A 22,777-nucleotide genomic window follows, 5' to 3' on the forward strand; every position below is an offset into this window, starting at 1 on the left:
GCCTTTGGAGATGTGTCAATCATCCAGAGTTTTGTCTTCTTTTAGTCTCTCAGTTCTCTCATCTGCTAAATGAGGATGATAATACCTATACCCTAAGATTTCAGTGGTGATGAGATTTGGAACATATATGACATAAACTAGATACTTAGTTAGATGTTCATGATCCGGTGAGATTTTTATGAGTTGGACAAAATGTTATTTTATCCCTTTCAGACCTGTAATCACTGTGATCAAATTATTATAGATTGTCCCATTCAACATTAATAGGAGTCTAGGTATTATGGATTCCTAGCATCTGACTTATGAAGACATAACTAATGCTGTCTTTGTACTGTGCTCATGCTGTGTTCCTCTGGAGAGGCGGGCTTAATCCTTGAGCCTCCATGTTGCCTTTATGCCAGTGGCCATTGTCCATGACAAAAGGAAGACAGTTTCCCAGCCTCCAAACAAGGAACCTAGAAAATATTTTCTTATAAAAACTGTGCTATGAATTCTATTAATTCGTTATTAAGTTTTCCCCCCAAAGCTCTTTTATTTTTAACATAAACAGTTGTGCATTTTTAAACATACAAATGTATTCACCATATTTTTTATTGAAAATTGGTCTTTTTATCAAGGGGATCCAGACTAGTTTATCATCCTCCACATGTTGGTCTTTATTCTGAGCTAGCATTTCAAAGACTGAAACTTCCGTCGGTCTGTTCCATGTCCACAGCAAAAGATTCTGTACCCAGAGAACTTGTAATGAAGTAGTATTACATTGTTGCTTAAAAACTTTGTATGGATTGATGAAGAACTTTTCTCATATTATTTATATGTAGTTTGGGGGAAAGATGAAAAACAATAAAAATGGTAGAAGGGTAAAGGACTTTCAATTAGAGTGCTGGGTAATTTTCAAAAAGATTCATGTTCACTTCCCCTTTTTCATAATTTGCTTGATTTTAGAAGGTATGACTTTTAGAAAATAGGTCTATCTTTGAGATTGATGGTTGCTGTAAATTTTTAAAATTGTAGTAATTCAGATGTATTTCATGTTAATGAAATTGGTAAGAATAGTCTAAGGCAGCATTCTTAATATATACCTATATACAAACAACTTTTCTTAACTGTTCTTAGTAAAAAAACGAATTAAAAGTAGAGAGGTAGAGATTTGAAATATGTTCATGTTGGGATGTGGTGCAATGCTTATAATATATCCTACAAATATTATTTATGTGAAAATGTGTTGTGGAGTTCAAATGAAAAGCTCTGCAAATTGGAAAAGTTAATATTTCAAAATTATTTGTGTTAAGGACATCTGAGAGGAAATGATGAGACCTGGATCCTAGCCTTTTTATTACTGACTGTGACCTCTGGCAAGTCAACCTTTTAGCTCTTCTTAAAAATGAAGGCAAGGTCTAGGAGAGTACTAAGTTTCCTTCCAGCTGTAAATTTCTGTTATTGTTACTAAATCTTGATATGAGAAATTAGTCATGCTATACATAAAATTGTTTTACTCAAGAATTATTAACAGCATGAAATTTAATATTATAAATTGGTCTTTTAAAAAATAAAAATTTGAGGTTTTTTTTCCTAAATATTTGTTGTTTTATACACTATATTTCTTTACCAGACTTACTCTTTCTGAGAAAGAAAAGAAAATATTCTTCTCCTTTTTTTTTTTTTTTGAAAATATTCTTCTTAGGTAAATCTCTTACTCTTCATATTTCCTGTTGCCTCTCCCTCTGCCTACCTCCCACCCACCGCAAGCACCTTTCCCACGCATACACACTGAAAGTAATCCTGACAACCACACAACCCACAGAGTAATAGCAGAGGTACCCTGACAAATTCCAGGCACTACTCTCTGCAGTAGAAATAGACCAATACTTGGCAACTGTGTTGTGAAAATATAATTCAGAGGAAGTAAATACATGCACAATTGTCTCAAATAGTATGATTTATAGCCTTGTGCAATTTAGGGGAGAAAAGGCATTTCTTCACTTACACACACACACACATTTTAAACCTTTTTTCTCTATTCTCTGTAAAAAATAATGAACAAATTAGTTTCACATCTACAAATATTATTTTGGGTACAGATACATAGTTTACATACACTTAGCTTTTACACCATGTTTAGCTTTCAGAAGATTATCACTCTTGAATAAACCCACTTTAGTGGGCAGTAAGTGACCAAAAGTGCCCTTAGGCACTTAGCCCATAGGGCTCAAGTCTTAGCCTTCTAGTCTGTTGTAGCAGTCCAGAGACTGGAAGGGCTAATCCAGTTCACAGGGTCAAGATCCAGAAATAATAATCCATCAGACTTGCATTTCATTAATTATGAATTAGGAGTTTTGGAATTATAATGAAGCCAGGACTTGGACCTGAGCTCTCCTAGTTGCCACCTATCACCTGACCTTGACAAACATAATTGCTATGGCACACTCCAAAGGAAAGACTTTGAGAGTCAAGTCAGACAAATACTGAGAGGAACCAGAAAAGCTTTAAAGATGAGAAATAATTAAATCAGAAAAATCCTACTTAGGTTGGAGAAGCATTTCTTGGAGAAAGTGCTTGTGGATTCTCCAAATGACATTAATCCATAGTTCATTTATTTTATAACATGTACCTTCAAGTTGCAATAGGACTGTACCCATTTACTAGTAAATAGTTTGGTTATTTGAGATGATGTTTCACATCTCTTGTTCTGGTGGGTGTTTGTCCTTGCTGTGGTTTGGTACATTATAGGGATCATGAGGATACTTGCATTTTTTCCTTTAATTTCTGGTTTATTAATTCTCTCATCAAAAATCTGCACAATCACCACAGATGAAGTCACTGCCAAGTGTTTCTCCTTCTGTTGTTGAATCTCCAGTTTACTTTTTGCCAGCACCATATTGGCTTTTTAGTCCCCCTGACTTTCTTCATTCTGCTCTTGCATTACTTTCACTCTTTTCGTGAGGTCTTTTTCTTCTCATGCATCCTCTGTCTTGCAACTCAATTTTTGGGTTCATTTTTCTTTGCATTATCCAAGTAATCCTAAGTCATACCAAAGTCAGTTGTCTTGGCACCACTGAAATGGGTTTTGAATCCAAATACAAAGATGACATCTCTTGTGGTCTTATGCATTTTGGCTAGTTTTTCCCAAACTTTTGTCTCCTGTTCTGCTGCCTTTCTGGAATGAAGAACATCAATGACCATTTGTTTCCACTGAGATAGTCTGATGGTGTGAACTTCCTGGTTCAGATAGTTTTTGTGTCATTCATGATAGTTAACCAATCTTCAAGAGCCAAGGAGTAAACCAAGATTATTTCTTCAAAGAGTTAAATCATGGGCTGATATTATTCCTTGATCTTGTTTCCTAGTGTCTCAGTACCCAGCCTCCTGTTTTGTTAGCATTTTGAGTAGAGAAGTTATACACTATACACTATAAGAAAGTGTACACCCAGAGAGTTAAGCAGAATAGTGAAATTGTGGCAAAAGGGCCATTTATATTTCTTACAGGACATAAAATTCAGAAGTTAAAATCTAGGGCCTAATGAATGGGGATTCTAATGAGGTACTCTTCCTACATAAAGCCAGGGACATATAAAAATACAACCAACCCAGACCATAGAATACATCAGAAAATTTGCATTGACATTGAGAAATTGCCTGTCTTGGATATATCACAACCACAAAAAAGTTAATAGATGGATTTGCAACCTATATTCTTACTACCCAAAAAACTTCTCCCAAATGTCAAACTGTGCATATAATTGAAAGTGTTTGCAATTCGTAGTGCCTAAGAATTTTATTACAGCAAATACAAATTCTTTTTGATTGGACTGTCTCTGTACGATAGGTTTCAAATAATTCTCACAATTAGTTTTCAAAGGAAAATAATTCATCACAACAACAACAACAAAACTAGTACACAAGGAAACAATTCTCAAGAGATCATTGGCAGTTACAACCTGATGGCAATAAAAGATTTTATAATTATCAGGCTTTGTTTATAAAGCAACTGTTTTATTTCAAGAAATTAAAGACCTTTATACATCTGCAGTGTATGGGAAAATGATTTTTGAATGATATAGAAAATATGAAGAAGAACCAAATATAAGTTCTACAACTGAAATTCAAAAATTGGAGTGGAAAGCTCATTGGGTGAGTTTAACAGATGAGACCAATTAGAAAAAGAATTAGAAAACTGGAAGTTACTAAAAGAAGATTATCCACAAAGAAAAGGAATACAGAGAGACAAAAAGATTATATGAAAAGAGGTTAAGAAAAATGAAGGATAGGATTAAAAGATCTAAAGCAAACTTGATCATAGTTTCACAAGAACAAGAGAGAAGGAGAGCGACTGGGGCAAAGATAATATTTGAAGAGACAATGCCTCATTTTTTTTTTTCAGAATGCATGATAGACACCAGTCCACGGAATAAAGCAACCAATGAATTCCAAGTATATTAAAAAGAAATCCAACTCTAAACACAGGCTAGTGAACTACTGGTTCACTATGGTGAATTCATTATGGCAACACCAAAGACAAAAATGGGGATTTTAAAACCATCCAGAATAGAAGTACAAATTACCTCCAGCAGATCAGCAATTAAACTTCCAGTAGACTTCTTATCAGCGATAGAAGCCATGGAACATTGCAATGGTATCTTCCATATACAGAAAGAAACAACTGACAATCTCAAGTACTTTTCCCAGGGGCACCTGGCTGGCTCAGTCAGTGTGGCATAGGACACCTGATCTCAGGGTTGTAAGTTTGAGCCCCATGCTGGGTGCAGAGATTACTTGGAAAAAAAAAAATCTTTCAAAAAATAAATATAAATAATAAATAAATAAAATACTTCTCCCAGTAAAAAATATCTTCCAGAAAATAAGAGTAGGGAGGAAAATTCATTTTTCCAACAAACAAACAAAAAGATGGAGTTTGCCATGATCCATACTAAAGCAAATTCTAAATTTATACTTCAGAATAAGTAAAATGATCAGAGATGGATGATCTAAGCTACAAAAGAAATGAAGATTTTTTTTAATGTAAAGAAATGAATAAATGTAAATAAACACTGACTGCATAAAACAATAATACTCAAGTTTTATAAAATTGAAAAGCAATTTAAATATATGAGTGAGGACTGAAATAAAGTATCTTAGGATCCTTGCATCATCTTGGTAGAAATTAGGAATGCTAGTTAACTTTCATCTTAAAAAGTTGTGTGTAGGGACGCCTGGGGGACTCAGTCAGTTAGAGCATCTGATTTTTTATTTTAGCTGAGGTTATGATCCTGAGTTGTGAGATCAATCCTGCTTAAGAGTCTTTCTCTTTCCCATTTCCTCTGCCCCTTCCCATATATCCCCACCCTGCTCTCTCCTTCTCTTTCTCTTTCTCAAAAAAGAAAAGAAAAGAAAAAGGCTGCTTATAGCTTTTAATTGCTAGGGAAACTGCTTTTAGAAATAACATATAAATTCCAATTGAATAGAAGATGAAAATGGAATTGTATTTGCCACAGCATAAAAATAATGTCAGATGTCAATGAACAAATTTAACAAAATACGTGTAAGATATTTATAGAGAATGTTATAAAACTTCAAAATGGATGGATGAAAAGGTATGTTGGGGTAGATCTATCTCAATTTCTCTCTCTCCCCCTGCCAACACACACACACACACACACACACACACACACACACACACGAAGACCTAACTAAATTGAAGGGATGCACTATATTCATGGAATAGAAAAGTCAATTTTAAAATATATCAATTCTTTCCAAACTAATCTATCTATAAATTCAGTGTATTGTCAATCACTATCCTAACAGGTTGATGTGTGTATATATTTTGGGGGTGCAGGGAAATTGTCAGTATGTATGTGTAATGAGCTGATTCTACAACCTATATGGTAATGTAAAGGGCTAAGAATAATTCTGAGGAAGAACAAGAAGGCAAGACTTTCCCAAATTATAGTACTTAAGGTGGCATGTTGCAAGAATTGCCAAACAGAATGAGAGTCTGGAAATAAAAGCACATATATGTAGCTATCTGGTTTATGAAAAAATGTGATATTACAGATCAGTGTGGGGAAACTCTCTTTTCAGTACATGGGGCTGAGAAAATTTGCTATCTATATGGGTCAAAAGATGAAATTTGATTGTGACCCCACACTATGCATTCCTATGTTGATTGAAGACCCAAGTGTGAAAGACAGCATTATAAACTTTTGGAGGATAAGTGAGAAGAGTCTCATGACATTATTATAGAGGAAATTATTTAAAACAGACTATACAAACATTGTAGACAATAAATTGAACCGTACGTAAATTGTACAATTCTATTCCTTAAAAAAAAAAAAGACAACAATAAAGCAGTAAAAGGACAAACCATAGAGTGTAAGGCAGGTTTTTAAAAACTTATTTATTTGAGAAAGAGAGAGAGCATAGGGGGAAGGAGCAGAGGGAGAGGGACAAGCAGGCTCTGTGCCGAGCACAGAGCCCCACATGGGGCTCGATCCCAGGACCCTGAGATCACAACCTGAGCTGAAATACAGAGTTTGAGGCTTAATCAACTGTGCCACCCAGGCACCCAGAGAGTAAGGCAGTTTTAATACATATAATATACAAAGGATTCATATTAAGAAAATATAAAGAACTTCTATAAATAAATTAGAAAAAGGCAGAGGCTCCACAGAAAAAGGGGAAAAACATTTAAGCAGGACTTCACAAAATAAGACAGACAAAAGTTCAGTAAGCATATATGAAAGTATTTAACTTTATTTTTAATCAGGAAAATTCAAAAACGTTGACACTAACATGTTTTGGCAAGGATGGATAACAGCATGGACTCTCAGACCATGGTTGCTCTTGGGGTGTAATTTGTTACAAAACCTTTCAAGAACAATTTATCTTCCTCTTATCCAGTGGAACACATACATAGCCTAGGAACCATCAACTCACTCCTAAATGTGGATTCTAGAGAATTTTAAACATATGCAATAAGATACATGTATAATGTTTATAGCAACCCCATTCTAATAGCCCCAAACTGTAAACAATAGCAACAGTAAAATAGGTATATGGTGATATAGTCATAAAATGGAATGCTATACAGCAGTGGAAAGGAACAATCTTCAGTTACATATAACATGGATTAAACTTAAACATTAGGTTGAACAGGGATGCCTGGGTGGCTCAGTTGGTTAAGCAGCTGCCTTCAGCTCAGTTCATGATTCCAGCGTCCTGGGCTCGAGTCCCACATCGGGCTCCTTGCTCTGCAGGGAGCCTGCTTCTCCCTCTGACTCTACCTGCCACTCTGTCTGCCTGTGCTCACTTTCTCTCGCTCTCTCTCTGACAAATAAATAAATAAAATCTTTCAAAACAAAACAAAAAAACATAAGCTTGAACAAAAGATGCAAGGCACAGGGGCACCTGGGCGGCTCAGTCAGTTAAGCATCTGATTCTTGATCTCAGCTCAGGTCTTGATCTCAGGTTTGTGAGTTCAAACCCCACTCTGGGCCCTACGCTGGGTGTGGAGCCTACTTAAAAAATAATTTCAGAAAACTATACAAGACACAAAATGATGCATATGGTATGATTCCATTTATATTACAGTTCAAAAATAGGCAAAAATGCAACTATGTTTAGGGGTGAGCATGTAGGTATTGAAACTGTAAAGAAAAGTGGAGAATATATCCTTACAATAGCTAGGATAATGGTTACCACTGGAGTGTGATTGAGGACGTCAATCTCTAGAAGTCACTTCTAAGTCTCTTGCAGTGCTCAGTTTCTTGATGTGAGTGGTGGTTACAATGTGATGTTTAGAGATGAGGGTATCTAGTTATACAGTACTTGCACACTTTGTACTTTCTTCCTCAAGTATGATATTTTCACAATTGGGAAAATCTATGGAGTAGGAAATTTGAACTTTTCCCCAAAATAATATATGATGCTTTTAAAAGTTCAAGAGTAGCATAAAACTTATAACAAAATGTGGTTATCTCATGCTTCATCACTATTCCTACTTCCCCCAAAGCACTCATTTTGATTTTTGCCTTTTTCCTCTTTTTTTTTTCTTCATTTCTATATGTCTAAGTAACTTGTTATGGGACTCTGTCCTTTTTTCTTTTTTTTCCGTATTTAGATAATCTTCATTTACTTACTTCAGTGAAGGTCAGAATTTCAGTATCTTACAACATAGGTACCTGCTCTCAGACATATACCTATAAAGGTATTCCTATAAAGGTATGCAGACACTTTACAGTGGAGAAGTTTGCTTAGTTAGCATGAATTCAGAGCAAGGGAAAAAATGGTGTGGATAGGCTGTTCTCATTCAGCCAAAGTCTTGATGCATCTGTAAATCCTATTGGGAGGAATCAAGTGCAGGACAAGATAGTAGTGTTTCTGGGCCAGGGAAACGTCTGGCGCAACCCTGAAGGTTCATTATTATAGGGGTGTATCAAGTAAGCCTAATTTAGGCTTTATTGCTGAAAAAGTCTCCTTCTGAGGGTCCTGTTGTTTCTTTAACTACACCATTTGGCCAACTAAGTTCCTGTAGGTCATGGTCTAGACACCAAACTGTGTCTTTCTATGGAGTCCTTAAATGTTAGTTTTTTGATTAGTTTTGTTTTGTTGCATCTAGTTATAACTTCCTTTGTCACCCAAGTTCTAGGGGACACCTAAATTTTTCCTTGTATGTGCCAACAAAAACATCTTACAATAGGGATGTGACTATTGTTATGGGATGACTTTAATGAAATGGCATTTTCTTAATTAAGGATAGTAGTTTTTTGCATCAAAAATAATAAACACAATAAAGCATTAAATAAACAATCAGGATACTTTGAAATAATGAGGAATCAGAATCTCCTGCATTCCTTTCTCCCTAATGCTTGTTTGTTTGAACACTCTTAAAAAAAAAAAAATTTACTTCCCCTACAAAATGTGTGAGAGTTGTCTGATACTATGATTCATGTGAGATAACATTAATATTTTAAAAGCAAATGTTGTTGCTTTTATAATTATGTTTACTATTTGCCACCTAATGAGATACCATAAGAGCAATTATATTTCTTAATTTCGTTGTTTCTTAAATAAATATAAGTCATTGAAAGAATAAGAATATTTCATTTGACTCCATTTCTTAACTTTTCGTTTTAGGTATATTTTTGCAGAAGATGAAATCTATGGTCAGAATTCTTTCTGGAATCAAAGCTATCTAAATTCAAATCTCATTTCTGCTGTTCACTATCTGTGTGAACAGATATTAAATTATTTAATTAGGTAATTACCAAATAATTTACTAGTTATAATTTAATAATTACAAAATTATTTAATTTCTCTAACTCTCGGTTTACTTATTGGTAAGTAGTAGTACTTACCATCATCTTCTCCACTAAGTCATTTGTGTTAGTTAAATGATGTAATGAAGAGAAATGCTCAAGCGTAGTGACTGGCCTCAACGAATGCTCAATAAATAATAGGTGTGAGCACGTGTGTTTTAAGAATGCATCCCAGAATCCCTGGAGATGTCTGCGTACTTGCTGATCCTCATCCTCCTCTTCAGCCCTGGGTTTAGGAATTTATTTGGATCAGGCTGTGTTCCTTGAGGAGAATGGGTGACGGAATAAACATTTGTTCTTATCAGAGTGACTGTACATTGTATGCAAGTGATCACACTCTGTATTCTATACCTGTGGGTGAGGACGTGCACCTGGCCCAGCAAAGTGCATGTAGCCAAGTTAACCGATATGCCTCAGTCTCATACTTGGAGGGAGAAATATTATATTTCCAGAGGTTAGTATAACTTTCATTGTCTCCGGATTTGAGAGTTCGGAGGCTGGCTTGCTCCTCATTCTGTCATAAAGAAGATAACTCATCATTTTTCACTGTATCCTGAAGGTGTGACTTACTCTCTGAATCCTTTAGATGAGCAAATATTGATGATTTGCCCAAGTGGTATCCATGTCTGATCTTTCTGTCCGTTCACACTGGTTATTAACATTGGTGGATACAGTGGTCAGTCGTGCTGTATTCTGCATAATCCCTTCATTGAACACTGGATTCTTATGGGGTGAAACAGGCAGTAGCTTTTTCTTCACAGTTACCCTTCAAGGCTGTTTTGTTGGTTTTCCTTTTACCTCTCAATAACTTTGTACGATTACTCTGGGTTTTAGAAAAACTTATTTTTCGGAGTCAAGGGTTCAGTTTAACATAAATATAAATTTGCCCCTCTATCCTATTCAAAGACTCTTTTACCCTATACTTCCCTGGTTTGATAACAGTGGGGTTGGAGGTATGGACAGGGTGGGGGGAAACTGTTCTGCTACGTTTGTTTCACTTTCTCCGCGTTTGTTTACTGGCCTTTTCTCCTTGAGAGCTGGGTCTCAGATTCTTGTGTGGCAGATGCCTGAATGCCCCTCTGTTTCCCTTGGGCACTCAACCAGTTAGTTAATCCTTCCCCCATCCCCTGGGACCTCCAGATCTTCTCAGTTCCAAAATAAGTGCAACTCTCCCTTGTTCATTTCTTATGAACTGTCTAGCTGTCACTTTCTGATATACTTGAGGCCTGGCTATTCCTTTTTGTGGGAGGCCACAATAAGGCTTGAGATGAGGACCAAACCAGGCCCTGACTTGTGCCTCCTTTAAAGGCTCAATAGCCGAACAAAAGCCTTAGGTCGATAAAATGGAGTAGCATTGAGAAAGGGTCTGTGCTATGTGTTATGCGCTCGCCTACCCGACTTCCCACATGCTTGCTAAAAATGAGAACAATTTGGTTGGGGTCATAAGTTCATGGCTGGTTCTTGCTGCCCTAGTACAGCCCATAAATTACTTTCAGGTTTGCTGTATCAATACAGAACAATTGTACTGGCCTCAGCCATTTGGTGTCACAAAGTCTGCTTATAGTTCATTGTGAAACTTATTATGGGAACGCGTGGTTGTTTAACTAGATACAGATGTATTGCTTCTCCTATTATCACTATTTATATGGCCTTAATGCTTTGAATAAACTTAGCACTGTTGGACATCCTCCTCAGCGCTCCTCCTGCCCCCATCTCTCTGCTTCTCGAGTTCTTTTCTTCATCCTCTTACCCTCACGTTCCTGGTCGATTTGTCGTGCCATCCATGACACCATTTCCTCTAGATTCACTTGAAACCTCTCTGTATTCCAAGTCTGTCTCCCATGTCTCAATAACAAGACCTACCAGTAACTCTGTCTTCCCACATCTCCCTGCACATGTATACACAGTTGTGCTTAAACTACTTTTAGAGGATTTATATTCCTTGTAACCAAAAGAGGTCTAATCAAGCAGTGGGAAAACTGGTCAAAGAGAATTGAGGGAAAATTTGTGCATGCTATGGAATAGTCTTGTGAATGTATTTCTGCTCCATGACAGTACATACTGAGTCCATGAGGTACCATGAATTGTTTTGTTAAGATGTGAGAACAATAAATGCAGATACATTCTCCCTCTTTGGCTTCTATGTTTTTGAGACTAGAACTCAACTGTGCTTTCTGCTAGCAGAATATAATTAGATAACAGGATATTTTGTTTTTGCCTTTATCACTGTATAGTGATCCTAGAGATAATCTGGACCTTGGTTCATCATGGCTACTTCCTGTTTCTTCAGTAACACATACAAAATCTATCTTTTAGTGTGGGTTCCTACTTAAACTGGTATATTAAGTTTAGCTATGAATAACAGAGACCCAACTATGATAACTTTTTTTAAAATTTTTTATTTTTTTATAAACATGTATTTTTATTCCCATGGCCAACTCTGATAACTTAACACGGAAGTTGATTTTTTTTCTTTCATTTAAAAGAAGTCTGAAGGGGGAGTTGGGTGACTTAGTTGGCTGAGCATCTGCCTTAAGTTCAGATTGTGATCCCAGGATCCTGGGATGGAGCTCCATGTCAGGCTTCCTGACCAGTGGCAGAGTCTGTTTCTCCTCTCTCTCGGTCCCTCCCCCTGCTTGAGCACTCTCTCTCTCTCCCAAATAAATTTTTTTTACAAAATCTTTTTTTTTAAAGATTTCATTTATTTATTTGACAGATGGAGATCACAAGTAGGCAGAGAGGCAGGCAGAAAGAGAGAGGAGGAAGCCAGCTCCCTGCTGAGCAGAGAGCCCAATGTGGGGCTTGATCCCAAGACCCTGGGTTCATGACCTGAGCTGAAGGCAGAGGCTTAACCCACTGAGCCACCCAGGTGCCCGGCATTGTGGTTTTAAACTCCATGTTGGATGTAGAGATTACTAAAAAAAAATTTAAAAACAAATAAATAAAATTAGCTTCATGTAAGACTCCCTGTATTGCTTTTCCTTTCTTTTCTTTTTTATTCATTTCTTGGGAGATGAATGAAAATTTTATCAGGAAACAGATCATTATTAGATCTATTTTTGGAAACTTCTGTTTTAGATTTAGGCTCCAATTTTTTAGTATGAAAAATTTCAAACCTGTACGGAATTTGAGAGAGCAGTACAATGAACACCCATCTATCTTTCTTGTAGAGTCAGCAGTTATTCACATTTGGTCGCATTTTGACTGTTGATCTATCTTTCTATAAATTTTGTTGTTGTTGGATCTTTTGAAACTTTAATAGGATTTTTATAAAAAGTTAGGACACTATATAAAACTTTAAAGTCAATAGATCCCCAGGAATAAATTCAAGACAGAGGTCAACTGATCATATATAGGCTTTAAATCATAATTTCTTTCTTGGTTATTTCAGAGGATCAGACCATATATATTGCGGATGCACTTAAATAGACTTAAGATTCCAGCTTATTTTCTATGTTAGAACTTCTCAAATGATCCTTCTCAGAGTTATCCTGATCTGAGCATACCACGGAAACAAGCTTCTTTAACCATCTTAATGCAGGTTGAAATTAATTTTTTTTACAATGCTATTGCCTTTTGGATTATTCAGTTTGATTCTGACATTAGCAACATCACCATACAGCCAGTAACTCTGCAAAAGATGGTTTTCTTAGCATGATTCACATAATTTAAAAAAACAAAGGGAAGGAATGTGGTTTGTTACATAATTTAGAATCTGAATCATTTGCTTCATCCTTGGAAAGTGGTAATTCCCATAGAATTGATATACGGATTCAGGTCCCCCAATGTCAAAGAGGAATATGGGAAACATCCTTTGGAATAGAATGTGTTATTCTAAATAAGGACAGTTAAGCCAAATGACTGTGCTGCATGGTTTTGCCTGGATGCATAGACATTAGGCTTAAATAGGCATGAAATTTACATGGACATTTTACATCAAGCTTTCCATTTAATAACCACATTGCTGGCTTATAGAAACTGCTTTCTTTGGAGTTCTATTTTTGTAGAATGAAGGAGGTAAAGTGTTTTCTTTTTGCTAGTATGACAAGCAGAAGAATTTATATGAGAAAAGGTCTTTGAGGTCCAGTCTTACACTCGGTGTATCTGGAGCCATGTTATAGATTGTAATACTGCTGTTCATTAAGTAGTCTGCTTTCCATCCCTGTGGCCCTCCTCTCCGTGGCAGCTCAGGGGTTACTTCTGCACAAGTTAAACTACTCTGCCAGATGCAAGACAAAAATGCCATACTAAAACTTTTATGAAGTTAAAGGAATACTTTATCAATTTGAATGGCTCCCCCCAAACTCAAACTTTTATCTAACTCAAATTTCTCACTTTCTTTTATAAACTTATATTTTATTTATTTAGCTTTTTAAAAGTAGACTTCACACCCAACATGGGCTTGAATTCACAACCCTGAGAATCAAGAGCTGCATGCTTTACCAACTAATCCATCCAGGTGCCATGATAAACTTATTTTTAAAACTGTTTAAGGTTTACAGAATGATTGAGAAGTTAATTCCGATATGGCCCACATCAGTTTCCCTTATTATGAATATATATTAGTCCCTACTACATTTTTACATGCACTTTCCTTCCAGCTAACCTTACATGTTTTATTAATCAACATATAAACTGTATGTGCCAAACATTTTTTTACAATATTTTATTTATTTATTTTATTGACAGAGAGATCTTGAGAGAGAGCACCAGCAGGGGGAGCAGCAGGCAGAAGGAGAGTGAGAAGTAGGCTCCCCGCTGAGCAAGGAGGCTGGTGCTGGGCTCCATCCCAGAACCCTGGGATCGTGACCTGAGTGGAAGGCAGACACTTAACTGACTGAGCCACCCAGGTACTCCTAGGCCAATATTTTGAACTTACTAATTTTATGTTGATAGTCTTCAAAATTTGTGGAAAGAATACACAATGGAATTAAAAGATGTAGGGAGCCACATTCTATCTTCCTCCAAAAATCATCTGGATCTTTTTTTTCCAGTCAAAATACCCTACATTTTTTCCTCATAGTCCTCTTATTAACCATCTTATAAGTTATCACTGATAATAGCATTTTCTAGATAACTGAAGCTCTAAAACCCTCGATATTTCATTTTTTCCTCCTCCTGTTCTGGCACTATGAAATTTTTCTTTAAATTACAGTTCAAATGCATCACTTTTTAATTATTCTAATGGTGATATCTATCATATCTAAAATTCTATTTAGGTTTTTTAATTAAACACACACAGAGGTAATGTGTAAGTGCTCAGGCTGCCATAACAAAATACTACAGTCTGGGTGGCAACCAAAATTTCTCAGAGATTTGGAGGCTGAGAAGTTCAAGATCAAGGTGCCCATCAGCTCTCCTCTTGCCCTAGAAGGCTGCCTTTTAGCTGTATCCTCAAGAAATGGAGAAATAGAGGTCTCTAATGTTTCTTCTTATGAGGGAATCGATCCCATCATGAGGGCCCCACCCTCGTGACCGCATCTAAACCTAAGACCTTCCACAGGCCCTATTTTCAAACACCATCCCATTGGAGGTGAAGGCTTTAACACATGAATTTTAGAGGGACAGGATTCAGTCCACAGGAGGCAGCAATGCCCAACCTCAACACTAGAGAAAGTGCTGCATTTAGAGGAATTGTGAGGCCCGAGCTTAGATTTGTCTTATGGAGGAAGAATGCTAGCCTAAAGGGCCACTGGGTGTTTCATCAAGGCAGTGCAGGGGTGAAAATGGTGTTTTAGGAGAGCAAATCTGGTGGTTGCTTATGGGATGAATTTTACTGGAAGAAATCACAAGTAGGAAAAGCATTTGCGGGAGTAATGTAACAATCTCTGAATAAAGACCCACATTATGATGACAGCACCTTAAATGCACCAGACATGAAGCTTCTCCTGATGCTTCTACAAGAGGGGATCTCTTCCTTAAATCTACATTTTTCTTATGTTTAGGGGTTGCTCTTGGAACTCTTAAATTCCGCACTATGTTGTGTTTGTTTCTGTACTTAGCCCTTCCACCTGGCAGTTCCTCTGGTAGGTAGCAAAGAGGCGTCAGAGCAATGCAAAACCCAAAGCCAGAAGGCAGCCATCGCCACGATGGGCCTGGAGAACCAGACTCCTACCCAGCAGGATACGCTGCAAAAACTTCGTGGACTTGACCACATCACTTGACGTCCAGGGGGTTTGCTCAGCGCCACCAACGGGATCGGCCACCCCCCACCAAAGGACGCTCTCTGAGCTTCCTGGCTGGCAACTCGCAATCACTGCGCTTATCGGGCTCCAAAAGCTGTGGAGCGGATGAATGAATTGCTCTCAGTTCATTTCAGAACTGTCAGGGAAAGACAAGCTACCCCTCCTTCTCCGGGAAGGGTCGGCAGCCGACCATGGACTGAGCGCGCCTCCTTTCCTCTAACAGGGCTTGGACTGCTCAATAGGGCCCTCCCCACCTTGGGATTCCACGCATCCTTTTACCAGTAAGGAAAGACATAAGCAATAATATTCAACAGGCCTGAAGTACAGATTACATCAACACGTATGCAAATACAGAACTAAGGGAACGGTTTTGCTGTTTAAGGCCAAGCGCCTACCCTTTAAGAGGACCGGAGTCCCACCACCACCAAGCCCGCCCCCCCAGGCCACGCCCCCCCCCCCCCCGCGCAGCCCGCCCCCTCGCCCAACCCGGCGCAGCCGCGCCCCCCCCCCCCCAGCCTGCCCCTTCCTAGAATGCCCTGCGGCGGCGAGCTCCTCCCACCCTAGGGTGCCTAGCTCGGCGGGCTCGCTCCCGGTGGATTACGTGCGCGCTGCGGGCTCGCTCCCGGTGGGTTACGTGCGCGCGGCGGGAGCCGGAATGTGCTGTCGGGTGCTTGCCCCACCCACCTCGGCCTTGTCTGTTCAGCTTCTAGGGCTTGAAGTTCCCGCCAGGTTGTGGCTGGGCAAGAGCGATGCTGCCTGGCCCGCCTTGGCTTTGAGAAGAGAGGGACGTCCAGAACCCCTGCAGCTTCCTTTCGGCGCTGAGCCCCGGCGGCCATGTCCACGGGGTTCTCCTTCGGGACCGGCACGCTGGGCTCCACCACCGTAGCCCCCGGCGGGACCGGCGCAGGCGGCGGTTTCTCCTTCGGGACGGGGCATCTAGGTAACTGCGCTTCTGCGCCTTCCCGGCCTGGTCCTCTCCGTGAGACTCCCGTGGGTGGGCCCGTCCCTCTCCCTTCGCGCTGGGTTCCTTTCTAGTGGGCCTGGGAGAAAGACAGACAGACTTGCGCAGCGCCAGCCTCATAGTCCTGCCGTTTGGGGGCCTGGTCGGGAGGGTGGTCACAGGGGTTGTGAGGTCCCCAGAATCCACAGTGGTTCACCCAGTGTCCCTGTCGAGTGGGGTTTGGCTGGGTGAAAGGGCCTGGGGTTTCACGCTGAGCCCTAGCAGTGCGGCAGTCTGAGGCACAGAACGGAGCACGACATTGTGGGTCATTCTGGGGTTTCAGAAAAAGACAATAGAAAAATTTTAAGGGGGACAATTAGAGTTTTATCGCTGAAAATTCAGAAGTCATTGCAGGATATACGGCTTTGGACATTCCACTGCTTTAATGATTTCGTGGTATTCTAAACGAGCTCACCTCTTGGTACCTCATGGTCCTTTGTTACTGTAGTTTTTTGTTTTAAATACGTGTTGCAGCATTTCTTGGTGGTCATTTTGAACAGTGTGGGTAGTAGTATTCGTGAGTGTTATGGTGGAATGACTCACATTGTCTTCTAGTTACACTGAAAACTGTAGGTAGCATATTTATCGTTTTTGTGCAACCTGCTAAAGCACCGCTTCAGGCGATGACGAAATACAGCCAGCATAGGTTTAGAAAAAGACAATAGTCAAAGGTCATTTTCATGGTGAGAGATTTAATTTTTAGAACTTCGTCTTTTTAAGGTAAAAGGGGAGGAGTTCATTACATCAAGAAGTGTGCATAGAAAATGTTACAAGGTATCTATCTCCTGAGGCTTGAGGGATGTCATTGTAGAGTAAAAAGCCAAAAGTATCTTCCTTATATTAAAAAGGGGAGGTACAGGGGCGCCCGGGTGGCTCAGTTGGTTAAGCCTCTGCCTTCAGCTAAGGTCATGATCCCAGGATCCTGGGTTTGAGCTCCGCATGGGGCTCTCTGCTTAGCAAGGGGCATACCCCCTGCTTCTCTGCCTACTTGAGAGCTCTCTCTCTCTCTGTCAAATAATAAATAATATCTTTAAATATATATATATGTATATATATATATATATACATATATATATATAATTTACCAAGAAAAGTGGGGGAGGTACAGACTACATAGTCAAGGAAAAAGTCTGGGAATTTCCCCTAATACCTCCTTTTCTCTCTGCACCCTTAATCAGCAAGGCTTGCTAATTTTAATTACCTAGTTTCCATTTGCTTCACTTCGTATCACCGCCCTGTGGCAAGCTCTTGTCATTCATGGAACAGATATTTATTTAACACAGTTCCATATAATAGACTCTGTTTTAGATGGTGAAATAAATAAGGGTACAGCTCTTTCTTCCAGGTTTTCAACCAGTAACCCTTCTCCTATTTGGCGAAAACTATTCCTGTCATCTCCTACATAGATTAGTTCATTGGAATCGCAATTGCTGTGTCAAAAATATACTTTTTTTTAAAAAAGATTTTATTTATTTATTTGACAGACAGAGATTACCGGTAGGCAGAGAGGCAAGCAGAGAGAGAGGAGGAAGCAGTCTCACTCCTGAGCAGAGAGCCCGATGAAGGACTCTATCTCAGGACCCTGGGATCATGACCTGAGCCGAAGGCAGAGGCTTTAACCCACTGAGCCACCCAGGCATCCGGATTTGGTCTCTTTAGGTAAATCATTTTAGGGAAGTTACTCTCCAAGCCTCAGTTCCCACATCTGGAGCAGAGATGCTGATGAATAAAGTACTTAACATCATATCTGGCACTTGGTAAGTGCTCCCTAAATGTTACTTTCTAAGTCCACATTAGGGCATGCTGGAGAAGTTAAAACAATATTCCTGACCTGATGGAGTCAACAGTAACACATTCTGATGAGCCATTGGCAGATAATAGTGGGTTGAGGCAAAACGTGGTCCTGTTTGGGGTAGCTTTTAAATAAATTTCTCTCCTGTAGAGAAATTTCTCTTTTGCTTTCTTGAGTAAGAAGATACCACTTTGATGTATTTCTTCGGTAATGTGTTCACATTTAATTATGAAACAGTGCCTTGTGTCTTCAGTTATCTTAAGTTGTCAAGAAATTTTAAATATTTTGTCTAAAAATACAAAATTTCAGAAAAAAATACATAATTTCATTGTGCATCTTTCTATATTTATGGAATAGCAGTAAAACCAAATGGAACCACTGAATTATTTGGGAGGGAGGGGAGCATAATTACCATTTCCTTAATTTGAGGTCTTCAAAATTTGCCAATAACATTTATTAAAATACCTTTTTAGCTCAGTTGATTAAGTGTTCAAAGTTTTGTGCTTTGTTGCTGAGACTTTGCAACCCTGTTTTGCCAACCTTCTGTACTTCACATACCCATGTTTCTAGACATCATTTTAAAATGAATGATAGGGGTGCCTGGGTGGCTCAGTGGGTTAAGCCTCTGCCTTCGGCTAAGATCATGATCCCAGGGTCCTGGGATCCAGCCCTGCATTGGGCTCTCTGCTCAGTGGGGAGCCTGCTTCCCTTCCTCTCTCTCTGCCTGCCTCTCTACCTACTTGTGATCTATGTCTGTCAAGTAAATAAATAAAATCTTAAAAAAAAATAAAATAAAATCCATGATAAATTAAGACACAGGGCCAGCTCCCTTTTTTTTTTTTTTAAGATTTCATTTATTGATTTAACAGAGAGAGATCACAAGTAGGCGGAGAGGCAGGCAGAGAGAGAGGAGGAAGCAGGCTCCCTGCTGAGCAGAGAGCCCGATGCGGGACTCGATCCCAGGACCTTTTTTTTGACCCCCTACTCAGTGTTAATGACTGGTTTCAAGTTCTGTTCCCCTCACAGTGATTGGGTAGTGTAATACATTGTATAAAATGTGTATAGTAGAATTTATTAAGTTCCTAATGGTGACAGTAATAATATTTATTAAGTGAAGTTAATTCACCATGCATAATCTCTCAATCTTTTGCAAAAAATCTGTTAAGTGGGCAAAGTTATTAACATTTTGCATATGAGGAAACAGAGGATCAAGAAGGCTAAGTTATGTCACACCAGTCCCAGGACATTGGAGACCTGGCCCTGGAACCCAGCCATAACACCGCTACCTCCTGAAATTGCAGTGTCCCAGACATAAGCTTTTTAAAACTGACCTTGACTTCTCTTGGGATTATGTCTGTTTGGAAGGGCAGGCAGGATAGAATAAAGATACCTATATAGGATGAATGGGAGCTCCCATTATGTTATGTGTTATAGTCTCTTTTAACTCTCCTCTACAATTTTTGGAGTGTCAGGTTGTTGAGACATTTTGATTATTTTAATAATTTGTTCTCCCACTATCGATAGCAAATATGAGCCCCTGAGTTTTGATAAGAACAGTTGAAAGTCGTGAACTTTGTTCACATCACTTGCTATTACCAGCTGTTCTTTTTAAGCTTTCAGAAACTCTGAAGAGAATTTCTGCTTATGAACACATAATCTGGATAGAGGGAAATTTTTACTTTGTATTTTCCTCTTGCCAGGTTATGTTTAGTCCTTTTCCTCTTCTCACCCCCTACCCCAGTTCTTGATGCTGTTTTGGTGACAAGAAACGTAACTGTATCCCCCGTCCCTACCTAAATCCATGAATATGGTGATAAAGCAACAGAGAGGTGGCAAAGATCACTTAAAAGAACTTTTCTGAGTATGTTTTATTTTTCTTTATTTAGTAGTTGGGAAAGAATAAATGTATTTAGAAATATGGACTATACGTGAGTCATTCAAGAGGAAAATGATCCATATTCATAGGATTGCTCTGTGGCCATTTTAAAATATGCTAACTGTCAATAAAACTTAGAGAAGGAGAATATGTGATACTGTTTATGATTTCCTTGTGATCTGAAATCTTTTGTATGTGACTTACTTTTAAAGAGAACAGGACACTATTTGAATTGGGTTGGTTAAAAATAAATAGATAGTTCTTTTTGTATTCTATGGCAATATATTGAATATGTGAAAAGAAAGAAGGTGTTTAACCTTGAAGAGTTAATTTTTATTTTTCTTTAGGAAATACTGGCTCCAGTAGACTTTATTTTGTGTTCTTTATAGATAAGCAACCCTTCAGTGGGGCTCAATTTTGGAACTCTTGGAAGCACTGCAACTCCTGCCACGACATCTGCTCCTTCAGGTGGTTTTGGAACCGGACTCCTTGGATCGAAACCTACCGCTGGGTTCACTCTGGAAGGAACAAATACAGGTAAGGAGGATTGTCACATTTCAGGGAGTAGCTATGGGATATTCTTTTTAAGGTTCTGGCTTATATCTCTGCCCTTTATAGGGATTGTCAGACCTAAAAAATGGTAAATATTAAGATGAAAAAATATATAGGGATGTGGACTTAAGGGCCAGTGGTAGGCCTAACATTGGTTATGATCTATTCTAGTGTAAACGAAAACACCCATTTAGGGGTTCTTGGATGGCTCAGTTGGTTAAGGGTCTAACTCTTGATTTCCACTCGGGTCATGATCTCATGCTTGCAGAATGAGATCTTCTTTGGGCTTTAAGCTCCTTGGGGAGTCTGCTTAGGATTCTCTCTCTATTTCCCTATCCTCCTGTTGCATACTGCACCCCCCTCCCCCAAGCTCTTCCTCAAAAATAAATAAATCTTCAAAAAAGAAGAGAAACAAATTTAAAGAAATGCGATTTTTTAAAGAAAGATTTTATTTATTCATCAGAGAGAGCGAGAATAAGCAGGGGGAGCAGGAGGCAGAGGGAGAGGCAGGCTCCTCACCGAGCAAGGAGCCCATTGCAGAACTTGATCCCAGGACCCTGGGATCATGATTTGAGCTGAAGGCAGCCGCTTAACCAATTGAGCCACGCAGGCATCCCAAGATCTCTTTTCAAAATAACTTCTTTTTTGGTATACTTGACACAATGAAGATATACCTCTTTAAATATAAAGAAGTAATTTAATTTTTTTTTAAGATTTTATTTATTTATTTGACAGACAGATCACAAGTAGGCAGAGAGGCAGGCAGAGAGAGAGAGAGGGAAGCAGGCTCCCTGCTGAGCATAGAGCCCGATATTGGGCTCGGTCCCAGGACCCTGAGATCATGACCTGAGCCGAAGGCAGCAGCTTAACCCACTGAGCCACCCAGGTGCCCCAAGAATTAATTTAATCTTTACAAGAGAGTATATAATGCAGTGTTTCACCTTAGTGAAGATAAATCAAGTTTACCAATTTGGACGTTAATTTAATTTAGTATATATGGTGCAGTCAGCATCCTTTCTTGCTATAACGTTATAATTTACCTTCCTAAGAGACGTTTTAAATTTTTATATTATTAAAAGAGTTGTTTAGATGGGAAAAGGGCAAGAGGTCAAGGTTTCTGGTAGACATTTCAATAATAAAAATCTGTTTTTTAATACGTAAAGATATTTGGTTATTAAAAATATGTGTCAGTAATGCTGCCATTTCAAAAGCTTATTTCTTTATTTACTCTTTATTCTGTACCCACAGGGCCTCTCGGTCTCTGTTACCACTTTATGCATTGACATTGCAGCTTTGATTGAAACTTTTCACAGCCACACATAGAAAATGTAAGAACTGCAGGAATGCGGGAGCTTCCAGTGAGCTCCTTGAAACGACTTTGTGTGCCAGTGTTGGCTTAGAGTAGCTTTTTTTCTCCTTGCCTAATGTTGTTATAAGCAGTAGTTGTTTGCATTTATAAATCTTATTCCCTATATAATTATATATAGCCGGTAATATGAAAACCGGTGCTCTAGGAAGAACGTTTCTATTAGTGGTCATGGTAGAAGATACTGGTTGTTGTAGTATCATATCCTGAGGATGACTCTAAGTCTTGCCCTTGTAATAACCCCCACAAAATGTCATCTGCCATTGATGATTAAATTTTATTTCTCTTTTTGTCCTCAGGAATAGCAACAACTATAACTACAGGATTAACTCTGGGTAAGAATTTTTTGAGGAAAGATCCCAGATCTGTGGTTTTCTTCTCTTCTCTTTCTTATTATCTCACAGAGCTGGGGTATAGAAGGAAGCATGTAAGGAACCTAATAGATCACAGACACTGACTCATTATACAGCCTTTCAGTACTGGAGTTTTTAAAAAAGTCAATGACTGTTTAATTCAGGAAAAAAACCTTTAAATACAGCAATGGTTTTTTTCCTCTGGAGGTTTATTTTACATTGTATTTTTATAGTCATTTGAACCCGTTTAGTGGGGGAAAAAAAAAAAGCAACAAACTCTAGACCAGAAGTCTTAGAATTAAGCCCTGGTTGTAATTCCAAATCATTGTGAGGTCT

General features: G+C 38.7%; 3 protein-coding genes across 5 annotated transcripts in view; 1 reads left to right on the forward strand and 2 right to left on the reverse strand.

The window, feature by feature from the left end:
- The window catches only part of MTMR6 (myotubularin related protein 6), an 821,484-nt gene that overhangs the window by 432,606 nt on the left and 366,101 nt on the right, over positions 1-22,777 (reverse strand). The gene's annotated exons all lie outside the window — the stretch shown is intronic.
- Positions 1-22,777, reverse strand: part of LOC309848517 (ral guanine nucleotide dissociation stimulator-like) — a 729,203-nt gene that overhangs the window by 330,749 nt on the left and 375,677 nt on the right. The gene's annotated exons all lie outside the window — the stretch shown is intronic.
- The window catches only part of LOC309848886 (uncharacterized protein), a gene marked incomplete at both ends in the record, with an annotated part of 41,294 nt that continues 33,923 nt past the window's right edge, over positions 15,407-22,777 (forward strand). Inside the window, 4 exons of the mRNA XM_082700929.1 lie at positions 15,407-15,458; positions 16,280-16,442; positions 20,565-20,707; positions 22,388-22,423. Coding sequence (XP_082557055.1) covers positions 15,407-15,458; positions 16,280-16,442; positions 20,565-20,707; positions 22,388-22,423 — 394 coding nt within the window. The remainder of the gene's footprint in view (positions 15,459-16,279; positions 16,443-20,564; positions 20,708-22,387; positions 22,424-22,777) is intronic.

Source organism: Mustela nivalis (assembly GCF_964662115.1).
Source record: "Mustela nivalis genome assembly, chromosome: 15".
In the NCBI taxonomy this organism is placed as follows: domain Eukaryota; kingdom Metazoa; phylum Chordata; class Mammalia; order Carnivora; family Mustelidae; genus Mustela; species Mustela nivalis.